At 42.9% G+C, this 13,753-nt stretch overlaps 1 protein-coding gene across 5 annotated transcripts in view; it reads right to left on the bottom strand.

Annotated features, from left to right (window-relative positions):
* LOC148036915 (uncharacterized) overlaps window positions 1-13,753 on the bottom strand; it is a 180,977-nt gene that overhangs the window by 130,128 nt on the left and 37,096 nt on the right. For 3 of the 5 annotated variants that reach the window (XM_087675838.1, XM_087675839.1, XM_087675841.1), the window contains one exon: window positions 6,498-6,547. In XM_087675838.1, the coding sequence (XP_087531964.1) occupies window positions 6,498-6,547 (50 nt within the window). The remainder of the gene's footprint in view (window positions 1-6,497; window positions 6,548-13,753) is intronic. The other 2 variants (XM_087675840.1, XM_087675843.1) reach the window with 1 other exon arrangement.

Below are 13,753 nucleotides of genomic sequence, written 5' to 3'. Positions count from 1 at the left end.
GATTGATGAGGAGACGGTATCAAACAATCACTGTCTCTCAATGGAGCGGACTGCAGATCCGTAGGTCGTGAAAGCCACTGTACCTGAAAATAAGTGGAAGAAGACTACCGTTGGCATTGCGACGATCTCCAAGAGGTCGTAGCACCAATCGATCCTCCATGTGCTCGAAAGGACTTAGTGCGCATCGGATGCGTCTTATTGCCTTAAGCATGGTACTCTAATAGCCGATGCAAAATGATCTCCGTGGCCCAAAAAGGAGAGGTGGCACAAGGAGTGCCTCGTGGAAGACACATATACTCTAGCGAGGTGGGGAGCAAAGGTCGAAGTCGGCAAGCATCAGCGGTGTGTCTGGTGATGCCACAATAGGAGCACCCAGTAGTTTGGTCATCTATCGGTAAAGAAGCCATGGATACCAGTGTGCCTTCTTGAAGAAGGAAGAGATCAATCACCATGAACCACGAACCGCAATGTCCGCCTCAAGGGGTGTGAGGGCAATATAAAGCACGAACTGCAATGTCCGCCTCAAGGGTGGGAGGGCAGTAGAAGGGTTGGAAGTGAGCTGCCAGTGAGAGGAGGATGTGACCAACAATAAGAGGTTGCAACCAATAGAAAGACGCAGGTGGGAAGAGAGAAAGACTAAAAACGCAGGAAAAACTAGCAAGAGCAGTCAATATGCAAACAATGTGTGGTAGGCTGGGAACAGGTGCCAGACTGTTGTAGACAGCAATGGCCAACTTGGACCGCAATGTCCTCCGCATCTGCGGTGTGGACAACAAGCTGAAATACCTGAAATCAGCAAAAACGAGATTATTTTCTGAATGGAGAGTGATCAGCAACAATTGCTCTAATTTAAACAGCTGCAAACTGTGGGTGGAAAGCTGGAAATAGGTGCCAAATTGTAGATGACAGCAAGGGATATTGAGACTACGATGTCCTCTACAAAAGGGGTGTGGGCAGCAAACTGAAAACACCTGAAACCTGCAAAAATGAGATTTTGATGGAGTGGAAGAAGAAGAGAAGTGGATGCTGAACCCATCACCAGTTTTTCCCTTTACTGGAGTGGAGGATCTTTGCCACTGTTTGAACAAATCCAACTCTAATACCATATCAAAAGATGACATACCAGCGAGACAGTAGGGTTTGCGGAGAGGAACACAGAGTGAACTCAGCAAACATGGAGAAGAGAAGAGAAGAGAGAAGAAACAGCAGACAGAGTGGACGACCAAAACACAGGGTACTAGAGGTTGCCTGATGGAGGAGGGCTGCCTACTGTCGCCAACAGCTAGAAGCTGCAAAGTTCAAACGTAGAGAGCAGATGAGGGTGGAGGTGCTGGCGATGAGGAACAGGACCAAACGCAGTAGGAGGGATGGTGCCAGACAGGGGCAACAGCTGGAAGAAGGGGCTAGGGCACTGCAAGGCTAGATGATGAGGTGGCAGAAGTTGCGAAGGCTAGACAGCCACGTGGAGGTAGGCTGATGGCTGAAATCTGCATTGGAGAGTGTGAAACCTAGACAAACAGAATAAGGCTGAATGGGGGCAGCCTGTCTATTTATAGATGTAGAAGGATGCCCCAAAATTTACGATTTTTGAGAGACCACTAAAACTCTCTCGGACGGCTCCCCTTTTTAGGGTTTTTCATTAATTAGGTGTGTTTTGGGGCTATTTAAGAATGCTAATCAGCTGAAAAGCATGTTTCAGCTCAACACCCACACTTGCCTCAACCTTGTTCTAATGCGCAGCCCACCTACTCGCACTTGAACGCTGAAAACACAGCCTTGTGTTGCATTAAAAACTCCTCTTCAGATAATTCCACAAATTTCAAGTGCTAAATTCAGTATACAATGCCTTCTACTAATGATACAGGTCCCAAGGTGGTTGCTAAACCCTAATTTTTGCAAAACTTTAGGATTTACAACAGAATTCTCTTTGCTATCCATCAAATTTGGCTAAGATAAGCTGAGATCTCCTAAGAATGGGTTAGAATAGGTGTTAGAATGCCAAAGAGAGAAAATTCAAAGATTCCTCGCACAAAATGGCTAAATTTTGCTTGCAACCTGTCGAATCTGCCGGGTATCTGCTGCCCACTGCCAAAGGGCCCCAAAACTACTATCATCGACCTCAAGATGTTGCCGTTTGATCCTCATGGTCCTCCTACTAGCGCCCGATCCCCTAGGGCCTCTTGCTATTGTCTCCTGCAGCAAATGGCTGAAAACTGGTCTTAGTTCTGATCTGCAGCAAATTCTCTCTCTCATATATAGGCTGGAAAACCGTCTGAATGGTTGAAACTAGGCCCAAAAAACGTTTTCTTAGTTTGAATGGTATTTTTGCCAAGTGGCAACCTAGTAAACCAAATTTTTAACATTATCCAATCATTAAATAATTTTGAAAACGAATTTTAGCCCTTTTGACCTTGCACAAAATTGAATGTGCCTATCCAATGATCCATAATTAAATTGGCTAGGCCATTAGCAACCTAGAGTGGTCCCCAACCTCTGGTGACCCTTAGAATAGCATTAATTAATTAATTAATGATAGTCCCTAGTGTCACTACTGATACTTATTGGCCAAACAATTGTCCTAGGGTCAAAAGTAACACCAATTGACCGCCAAAGCCCAACTAGCATAACTTGTCACAACTTTTTCCTTTGACACCTATACTGCATCCTCAGGGTCCTTTGCCTATTACCATGAAATAACTGCTATGTGTATCACATGTGCTACACAACCTTGCACATTTGATTAATAACTTAATAAAATGTTATCAGCAAGATTAAAGCATCTCAAAATTTCATGTCCCTGTGACAGACCAGCCCCTAGAAATCCATGCAATCGTCCTCGATTGCATTGCATTGTGCCAAAAGAAAAGCATACTGTACGAGAATTTCCATGAGGCATCACGGTCACAACATTGGCCACTATTGTTTAACCATGCCATATACCCCAAACCTGCTGAAAATTTCTAGCCAGCAAAAACATAACATAAAACTAAAAAATTATCCAAAACTCTTGTTAGAAACCCATTGGATGCATCCATAACTCATATTTCTCAAATGTTCTCACTTCACAACCATAGTAGAGCATATTCTCAACATAAACCATGGCTGAAACTATCAATGGCATTCACTAAACATGCTCCTACCCATAGAACCAGCTGATAACCATTGAGAACTGCGCATAATCTAATCATATGCTGATCTAAAAACTGTTCACAAACTGTTGCAAATGTAATCCAAAGCTCATCACAAACTAATCACAAACTCATGCAAAAACTAATCCATAAGTGACCATAAACTAATCTCTAACTAATCAAAAACTCAGCTGAAACTGATCAGAATAAATCCCAAACCGATGCAAAAGTATAGTTTCAGAGCCATGGTAACAACCATACTCATCTACATACATCTCACATTGACAAGTATACTAAGTAGTGACCTCATGGCAAACATATTATCACGATAATGCTTTGGATGCATGCTGAATACATCCGAGATCCACTACACACAAGAGTTGTCCATAACTGGAAGAGTGGAAGTGCTACCTCCCCCTTGAGCATTAGGCACCACTCTCGACCCCTACTCTACTGAACCTAGCTAAGCGCAATCCAAAGTTGGCTCTAACTGAAAGGCATCTAGATAAAGCTACAACAACTGAGGATGGTCTGCCAAGTCATCCTCTTCCATCCATTTTGCATACATTGGTAAATAGTTCTAAAACTTCACCAAATATCTCCTAGAAACTTTACCTCTGACCTTTCTTTCCTTATGTGCCAAAATCTACTTAAGTACCAAGCTCTCATCCAATTCTCAATCTCAGGCTGAATTTTAGTAGATACATCCTCTAGCACAGCACCATAAAAAGGCCTCAACAAATTGAAATGAAAGATATGTTAGCTTTCTCTTTTTTCATTCTCAGTCTGTCATCTCCTGGTTGTGAGCTCCTGTCAGAGTCTGGCAGGAGACAGAGGAGCTCTGTCAGTTTTGTGTTTGCTGATTTAGTATGCATTCCCTTCTCGGGTGGCACTCAGCCCAAAATGGCCCTTTTTGTGTGCAATCGGCCCATATTTGGGCAGGTCGGCCAGTTTGTGTGCAGTCAGCCAGTTTGTGGGCAAGTCGGCCAGTTTCAGCCAGGTCGGCCAATTTTGGCTGGTTTGGGTCTATATATAGCAGCCCCCCCAGCCATTCTCTTACACATTCTTCTACAGATTCAGCACACACTCCCTCCTCTCCCACTCCAGCATTGGTGCTGCCATTGCTTCCAGTCTGTTCTGGTGCCCTCACTGACGCTCCGGGCTGTGTGCAGGGACTGATCAGTCCACAGTTTTGTATTCAGCATTCATTACAGTCAGTGCAGATTTTCTACCTTCATTTTCTGCTTTCTCTCTCTCCTCCTCTGTGTTCGTGTTCTTCTTCCGTTGCGCACTCTCACAAGATAGTGTATCCACCAACGTGGAGGTAATTTCAATCAATATGCAACATTGTTGATCCTCTCCAAGACTTGTAAGGCCCCATAGTATCTCACACTCAACTTTGGATATAATCTCTCTCTTCCCTTCATCTTTTTCAGCCTTGTCTTTTCAAAATGTTACAATACATAATCACCCTCCACAAACTACAAAGCATATCTATGGCGATCAACTGCCTTCTTTTTCTTTTCGTGTGATCTCTGAAGTGCATACTTTATCTTTACATAAGCTACATCTAAGCTTTTCACATAGCGATCAGCCTCAAAGATCTTATCCTTAGTGTGCAAAATAGGTAGTATCTTCTTGCCAAAATAAAATTCATGTAGATGTCTAGGAAGCTCAAAAATAAAATACATTGCAATGCTCTGCGAAGGCCTATCTAAAATAGGCAAGGGTTGCAACAAGCCTGGCATCTTTGGCCTATCGTGCTTTACCTTCTGGCATACGATGCATGTCCTGACAAACTGCTCTACATTATGCTTTAAAGCAAGCTAATTAAAAAAATGCTCCATTGCCTTAACTGTGGTATCAATATCTTTCCTTTCTGGTTGCAGTTTTCGACTTGAGAGGGGGTGTTGAGCTAAAAATAAATTAGCTTTTTCAAAACAACCCCAAAACTCAAGCTAATTAATGAATTGAAATCTTTTATTAAAAAGAAACATGGTCCTAGAGAGTTTCTACGTCCCACATGCAAACCCTAAATTGGAAGGCCCTAAACTTTTTATAAATAGATAGGTTGCCCTCCATTCAGCCCAATTTAGTTTTTGTAGCTTGCGGTTGCCTTCTCAGCTATGCACACCGTGTACACGAAGGATATCCCAGCCGAGCCACTGTCCATCACAGACTACACATTGGCGCCTGATTCCCAGCCCTTCTTGGTGTTGGTGATCGCTGTTTTTTCCTTTCCAGCCATCATGTGCAGCAGGCGATCTGTTCTACACTGCTGTTTACTTCATTTTGTACCTGCCAACTTGTCCACATCATTTGCCGGTTGTGTTTGCTGTATGACCAGCAGCAGCCTGCATTTCCACTACCAGTCCTGCCACATCAGCATTCTGCTACATTTTGCTGCCCCAGGTGCTGCCCAGCCTACCATGTCATCACACAAATCTGTGTTTTGCTGTTTCAGCCCCAATCTACCCATCTATCCACTGATGCAGCCACACATGAGCAGTGTTTTCTGCTGCCAAACATCCTCGGAGACTATCTTGCTGCATTTCGGAATCCGTCGGGGTACGACACACCTTTTAGTTCATACTCTTTGCCTTGGTCCTCGAGACATAGGAGTTTAAGGGTCAATATTCAATAATTGTATAGTGTGTTTGCTGCATAAGCATTGTATTCCATTTAGCTTCATTCATTTCATTATTCTCTATGTTCATTGTCTCTAAGTCACCCTAACCCTAACTGTGTTCTATTACAAGTTTGTGGTTTGTTGTACGATTGTATTTTGAGTTTCTATGTTAGGGCATTTCTTTAGAGTGCTAACAACTAGGCCATCACCTTTGGGACTATATGATGGTATGTTTTTTTTCGTTTTACAGTTCTTTGAAAATGGAGTTGTACAGCAACTACTTGATGAGCACAAAACAAAAGCACATCTATTAATTGCTGCAAAAACACTGAATCTCATGCAACTGGTCGTTGTTAAGTTTATTGCAAGAACTAAGTTAAAAAGCTTGGTTCAGCCATAGAGTTAGAATTTCTATTGAGTACAATGGCTTGAGCATTTATGAGAAATCAAAGGTATCTATGAGTACATCAAAACATCCTTGTTTTAGACTCTTTTGACCTGATTGGATCCATTTAAAGAGCAAGCATTTCAAATCCTCAAGAAACAAATAATATGAAAGTACAAATTATCCACCATGTTGGCACAGTTAATATGCACTATCATAACATACAGTGACTACCAGAAGTTCATCTCCAAACATGGAAACTAAATGGTGGTAAAACAAAAGTAATGGCAGTCCTGGTATACACAGATGTATTCTACAATCAAATGTTTGAAATATACGTTAAAGAGTATCTTACCCTGTGATCTCTGACTGTTTAGACAAGTAACCAAGCCAAAACAGTGCCTTCTGCAAATTCAGAATATAAACAACAATGTCATCAAGCCAAACGAATTGTGATTGTTAATTCACTCAATAGCCTAAACAATGTGTTACTCATAACATCCACAATTGTTAAGCATTCATCATAACTTCATTAATAGATGTTCATCAAGCACTTTGACAAGGGAAAGTTTCCAAATGACTTGTAAAAGGAAGAGAGTAAAAGGGAGGGAGGGAGGGAGGATTGGTACCACATTCATGTCACATGTGCAAGGTGTAAAACTTTCACAAAGCTGTACAATATTTAAGGAGGGAGGGAGGATTGGTACTCATTCCTATGCAAGGTGTAAAACTTTCACGAAGCTATAGAATAAGCCTATATAAAGCGACTTTGTTACATACAGTTTTTTTCGACAAAAAGAAAATTCCATTAATGACACCTCAAAGAAATTCCGTCTAAGGTGGTGTGTATGGCCTAGTGGAACTATATTCCCAAACCATACAAGGGGCTACATGAAAGAAGATAAAAATATCCAATGTCCGCAAAAAGAGTATCTCTCCTAATCCTCTAAGAACCACCTCGCAGCCTCTCCCATCTCTTGCTTAGAGTATGGATGATCCTTGTCCAAATCCTAAAAAGATTCTTTGCAAAGGAAACTTCCTAGACGTCAATAGCATAGCTACACCTCCCAGTCCAAATGTACCAAGGAAGGGTAGTAGCAATCAACTCCCATCTATGGCAATGTCCTTGAGTCCATTAAGTGGGCATCATGCTCAATTTGGCAAACTATGAGGAAAGAATGACTCCCTTGCACATCCTTGTATCCACATGTCGAGACCTTTGTATGTGACCCATGCTACAAACCCCCAAAGTCACAACCATAGTCTCTATTGTGCCATGAAAGACCATCGTGAGGGCTCTCCATCACACCTCCTGAGCTTTGGAACAATCCCATGGACAGTGCCTTTGAGTCTCCTCTAGCTCACCACTTCCCTCACATTCCACTAGGGCCCTACCATAATTGAGCCATGTACCAAATTCCAATTGCCAAACTCTTGTAAGCTACTAGCCATTGGACGAGAGAAAGTTTCCTAGACCTAAAGCTATCATCTAATCGTCTCCAAAAGTCTGACAAGGGATATGAGATACCTTGTCTATGCCAATAAGGAGTGCTTGTTGGATCTACTCTCGTCCTACTCAATTGAAACCTCCTTCCCAGCCTCGTTGTGTAGCTACAAAAAGTTACATCACATGCTCTACCAAGAAATGGATCTCCCCAAACCCAATCTCCTGGAATCCACTGAAATATCTAAAGAGGCCTCCTCTAATGGGCCTAGTGTTTTCATCCATCAATCAAGGAAAAAATTTAGTCTAGGTCAATACACCATCTCATTTCATTGTGTGCCACTACTCTAATCCTCTGTCTAGAGCAACCCATGAACTCTAACTGATTCAAGTCCTCTCTTTGAAGGTGGCCATCCTCCTCTATTGCGATTCAACAAGCATTTTCAATGGTAGACTCTAGTCCAAAAGCTTGAAGGTAAATCTACTAAATTGCTTCTATAGAAATATGCTAGGGTTTGCAAGAGAAAACAAGTGTATGACCACAATTGAAACACATCGAACATAGACACTAATACAAAAATGCAAAACTCAAGAATGAAGATAATTGAAGGTATGAACTTTTCCTTATCCACAAGTACTTTTTACCTGCTAGCTAGAGAAGGGTTTTTTTCTCATGTGAACACCCACCTTGGGTGTGGTACTATAGTGCCTTAGGAATTGTACTTTCATTCTATTATTCTCACATAGTGAACGTAACATTCCAACACTCTCCTCTCGTCGTTCACTGTTCACTGTGAGTATGTGCATGCACATGTGCAACTGAGCATTGACCTAACAATGGTAATTAGAGCTACCTTCTCCACTGCCACTTAGCGCATGAGCTGCCACCACCACAATCACCATTGAGTCTCAATTCAATGGCATGTCCAAGGCCTATACTTCATCCATAAAGCTTGGCTCATAGTTGCCACAAAACCTATTTCATAAGGTTAGGAAACTCATTTTGTACCTAGGCATTTCATAAACGTATAAAGCACCTATTTTAAACTTTCACAAGTGCCATATCCTAAATGTCTTGGGACTTTTGTAACCATCGTTTATCATGGATTTATTTAACATATTGACATGGATATTGGCATTGATTGTTGGAGTTTTGTTTTAAGTTATTCTCTATGATGATTGCACATACTAATGGCTCTTTTTACAACTAAAGTTGATGTTGGGCATGGATAGTGGACCATGATGCATGCAAATATTGATGCTATGTTGAATGTTCATTTGCATTGTATAGAATAATGAATAATGTCAATCTTTGTTCTCTATGTCACATGAGTCATATAGTATATGTATATAAAACTTCTATACTTTTTTTCATCTCGAATGAAACCCGTTTCTAACAATTTACGAAACTCATATGAAACCTATGAAACCCATTTCATACCTCTCGTTTCAAAAACCCTTGGCAGCTATGGGCTGGCTGTGTGTTCAACTTGTCCTGTTTACACAAACGCTATCCGCAACTTGTCTTGTAGCCTATCCTAGACTCTAGTCAAGCCTAAAGTTGCCTGCACATCAACACCACTTGCTGCCCACTAGTCATCAAGATGTTGCTTGCTTCGTCACTATCTCGTAAGCACAACACCACTACTTGTTTGACACCTGCCCGCTTGTTTGACTCCCATCTCAAGCGTTGGCTTGTCAACATGACGTCTACATGTCACCACGCTACCTTTATCTCATATCAATCGCTTTCTTGTTGAATTCCTCTTTCAGCCTACCATGTTTGACCTAGCCCCGCCGCCAACAGCCCAATACACTTAACTTGTAACATTTAATGCTAGACAGCCCAACAGACCTTAATCATCAATTTTTAATGCTTATAGTCCACTCTCATAGGCTCCTATTCAAAAGCTGACCTCATACCAAGCACAATTGGTCAAAATTTTGGAACATTTCACCAATTCCCCCATATTCAGCCTTGATTTTACCAAAAATTTTGGGGCTTTCTTAAAATTGAAGAATTCGTTCATCAATCTACAAAATTTGCAATTGAAGACCCCAAATTTTTGAGAAATTTCGACAAAATTTTTACTACAAAAATTTGTGGCTTCATGAAACTAGCCCAAATTCATCAACATTGAGGCCCAATTAGTCACCTTATGCGATATTCAAGTACATTGGAACTAGTCTAACTTCAATTTTCAGCATCTTCTTCAACATTCTACTCCATCATCAATATCCAAGCTGTATATTGTAAGTTTTTTTAGTTCCTCCTTGCTTTTCTTTTGTGTTGCATCTCCATCTCTACTTTGGGCAACAACTCGTCAAAAATGCCAATATACAACAAGTAATGGAAGATGAAAATGACTTGCTAAACATGTTTGGCAATGATGACAAGTTGAATGGAACCAACTATCCATGTGGCTGTACATGATAAGACATGTCTTGGTTGCAAAACAGCTTTGGGGTTATGTATCTAGTATAGAAAGAAGACTTGCATGCCCTGTATCACAAAATGATGTAGATTTACCTAGCTCATCTTTTAGTGAATAGGGGATCATCAACACCCCAATTGCTCCCCCCCCCCACAATCAATCAGTTCAAATGGGATGGGCAAGATGGCCACAAGAGTATGCCCTAAATCTGACCAACTGCACCAAATGATGGTACAACTGCAGTAAATGCAGTCCAACTACATAGAAAAACTCGGTAAATGATGAGAAGATATCCTAGACAAACATGGGTAGAAAGGTGGTGGCAAGGGGTGACCAAGGCAATGCACAAGAAATGTGCCCAAAACAAAAGAAATTCACTCTAGAATGCCATAGCTCCCATGTCTCCGTCAAACTCTGACAAGAGCTCACAACTAGGAGATGACTAACTGACACAACTAACATAGGCAAGCTAACAGCTGTATGCTTTCACACAACAAGCTAATCCCATAATTTCGAATTTATCCTATTATGTGTGCAATATATGTGCTGAATTGAAGCCCTACCAAAGCAATGAGCGTATGCCTTACGAAGCTTGGCATAGCCATAAACCAATGGAGATCAATATGTGTGTCTTTCATTTTCTAGTATATGCTTTGATACAACAACAAAAAAATTCATAAGCTTCAAGATAAAGCTATCAAATGCATTTTTCTTGGTTACAATCCAAAGAACAAGGGATACTGTCTATATTGGCCCTCTATCAATAAATGTTTTGTCAGTAGAGATGCAGTATTTGTTGAAAGTGCAGAGCGGTCCTTTGTTAACTACAAAAATCAGCCACTTGTGGGTCCAATAGATGTGTTTGACAACTTATTGCCTTTACAATGACCTATTGAAGGGGTACGGAGGCCACTTTTGCATGAAGATCAACAACCTAATATTCAACCCATTGTTAGGACATTGGTGGTGAGGATGTTCATAATGAAAAGGCTTGCTATTTGAGAAATTAGACATGTTCCTAGATGGCTAATAGATCTTTATGGGACAACAAATAGCTTGTTCCTCTTTCTAGCAAAACTCGAGGAACCACTAGACATGCTCGGGGTCATTTTGTTGCACAAGATCTTGTTGCTACTAGATGTAATGAAGAGCCCACTTCATTTGATGATGCTTCAAAAAGTGAGCATTGGATGATAGCAATGTGACCAAAGTTAGATTCTAGACACAAAAATGGCACATGGAAGTTATTTGAATTACCTCCTAGCAAGCGTGCTATGGGCACAAAGTGGTTATACAAAGGCAAATACAGATCTTTGCATATTCATCTCTTTTCAATCAGAGGGTACTCAACTCTTGATTGACCATATTTGTGGTAGCTCACATAACAATCTGCCTAGGCAGTCTCTATGGCAACCCTATACACATACTCTCCATACTTTTCTTCTTCATTGACACTCATGACTGGTCGGGATAGCTAGTCTAATTTGTGGTGTCTTGGATCTAACCATCCCCTATGTTTCCCCCAAGGGCACAAATACTTAATAGGATCAAAACAATCTCCAAAAAAAAAGAGTTCAAAGTGGTTCCATCGTATTTGCAAGTCCTAATAGACCATTTGGGTAGCCAACAAGCACCCTTTGTCCAATGCCTTGGCCTCTCTAGGGTGACCCTTTGGGCTCCCTTGGTAAAATAACCATCGCATCTACAGTCTCAGTAGATCCTTGGGTAGCCGACGTGCACCCTTGGTCCGATGTCCTGGCTACTTTGGGGTGGGATGCCTTGGGATAATTATGGGCTGATCTATGCTTTGCAATCCCTTCCAGGTTTCAGTTTTGGGCTTGAGAGTGTTAGCCTGCTCTTATTCAGTCTCAGTCTGTCATCTCCTGGTTGTGAGCTCCTATCAGAGTCTGACAGGAGACAGAGGAACTCTGTCAGTGTGTTTTTAGGCTGCTTCAGTCAGCATGCAGCCTTGGGCATTTTACAGCCCAGATCTGGGCTGTTTTTGGGGTGACTGCCCATTATTTTGGGCAGTCGGACCAGTTCTGGTCAGTCGGACCAGATCTGGCCATAGTCGGCCAGATCTGGACACGTCGCCCAGTTTAGCTGGTCGGCCAGTTTTCTGGCTGGGGGGCTATTTATAGCTGCCCCCCCAGTCAGTCCAGCATTCATTCTCTGCAGGTACAGCACTGCTCCCTTCGTCTCCGTCTCCGGCATTGGTGCTGCCTCTGCTTCCAGTCTGTCCTGGTTCCCTCACTGACGCTCCGGGCTGCGTGCAGGGACTGTTCTGTCCATTCCAGTGTATTCAGCATTCATCTCAGTCAGTGCAGACTTTCTTCCTTCATTCTCTGCTTCCTCTCTCCTCTCCTCTGTGTTCGTGTTCTTCTTTCGCTGCGCACTCTCACATGGTATCATCGCCTGATTGAGAGCACGGAGGACGAGAGAAATACCTTACTGCTGCTGCCCACAGTTCCACAACAGCCAGGCGATTCCTTCAGACGGCTGCCAACAGGTCTATCCCAGCCAGGCGACTGCATCAGAAGGCTGTACAGCCTGCGTTTGCTGTACACAGGGGCTGCCACGTCATCCAGTGACGCAGCAACCCTGCGTTTGCTGCCAGGCGACCTCTTCTGCTGCAGGGCGACCCTCCTACAGCTTGCGTTTTGCTGTTTTGCAGGTCGCTTCTACCCCGGCTGCTCCTATCCTGCAGGCGACCTCTGTCTGGGCTTATTCCCGGTGCTGGTGGTCTCGATTCTGGTGTTCGACATCAGATCTATTTGCGTTTTGCAGATCCAGGTGTTTGTAGGCACTCTCTGCCTGCATCTTGGTGGTTGGTGACCACATTGTTGGTCCTATTTCGTCAGCGGCACAACTTTCTTTGGTATTTTGCAGATTGGAAGATGTCTTACCAGTTTTCAGGCTTTGAAGACTCAGAGGATGAGCTTCTTTCTCATCATTCCTCTGAGCGGAGGCGGGACTATCGTGAAGTTCGACATCGGGAAGACCCTTCTCGCACTCGTCCTTCTTCAGTCCATGCATCTCAGAGGGTTCCATCTACTGCGAAGGTTTCTTCAGTGAAGACTGCATCAACTGTGCGGATACCTTCCTTGATTCCCTCTATCCAGGTGCCGATTCTCCCTTCCTTTCTGAAGAAAGACAAATTGGATGGTTCCAACTATTCCCTATGGTCATGCAAGGTGGCTTGCATCCTTGATACCTTTGATCTGTGGAAGCTTGTTTCTTCGCCCATCGACCGACCCCCCGTGGATTCGTCCGATGGCACCTCTATGGACCGTGCAGCCTTATGGGATAGGCTCAACTCACGAGCCCGTTCCTTTCTTTTTATGAGTCTCCATGATTCTGTTCTTGTACATGTTCACAGGTTAAAGACCGCGGCGGAAGTATAGACAAAGCTTGCGTCTTTGGATCAGCACAAGACATTTGCCCACAAGATTTCCCTGGAGAAGAAGTTGCAGATGCTCAGTCTTGATGGTTCTTCTTCCATGAAGGAGCACATCACGAAGATGGAGGATATGCGAGGCGAGCTAGCCTCTCTTGGTCGTCTGATATCGTCTGAGGATATGGCGATGATTCTGTTGACTCAGCTGCCATCACCCCGTTATGATGTTTTCTACACTAGCCTCATCACTACGAGAACCCGTGAGACTCTCCTATGGGAGGAGCTTTCCCCGCTTGTCTTGGAGCATGACGAGCGACTCAAAGAGGTGGGAGCCA

This window comes from Lygodium microphyllum, chromosome 4 (genome assembly GCF_053477565.2).
Source record: "Lygodium microphyllum isolate KBCC chromosome 4, Lygodium_microphyllum_v1.1.10, whole genome shotgun sequence".
In the NCBI taxonomy this organism is placed as follows: domain Eukaryota; kingdom Viridiplantae; phylum Streptophyta; class Polypodiopsida; order Schizaeales; family Lygodiaceae; genus Lygodium; species Lygodium microphyllum.
The sequence above is the reverse complement of the archived record's forward strand: the minus strand, read 5'-3'. Positions and strand labels throughout refer to the sequence as shown.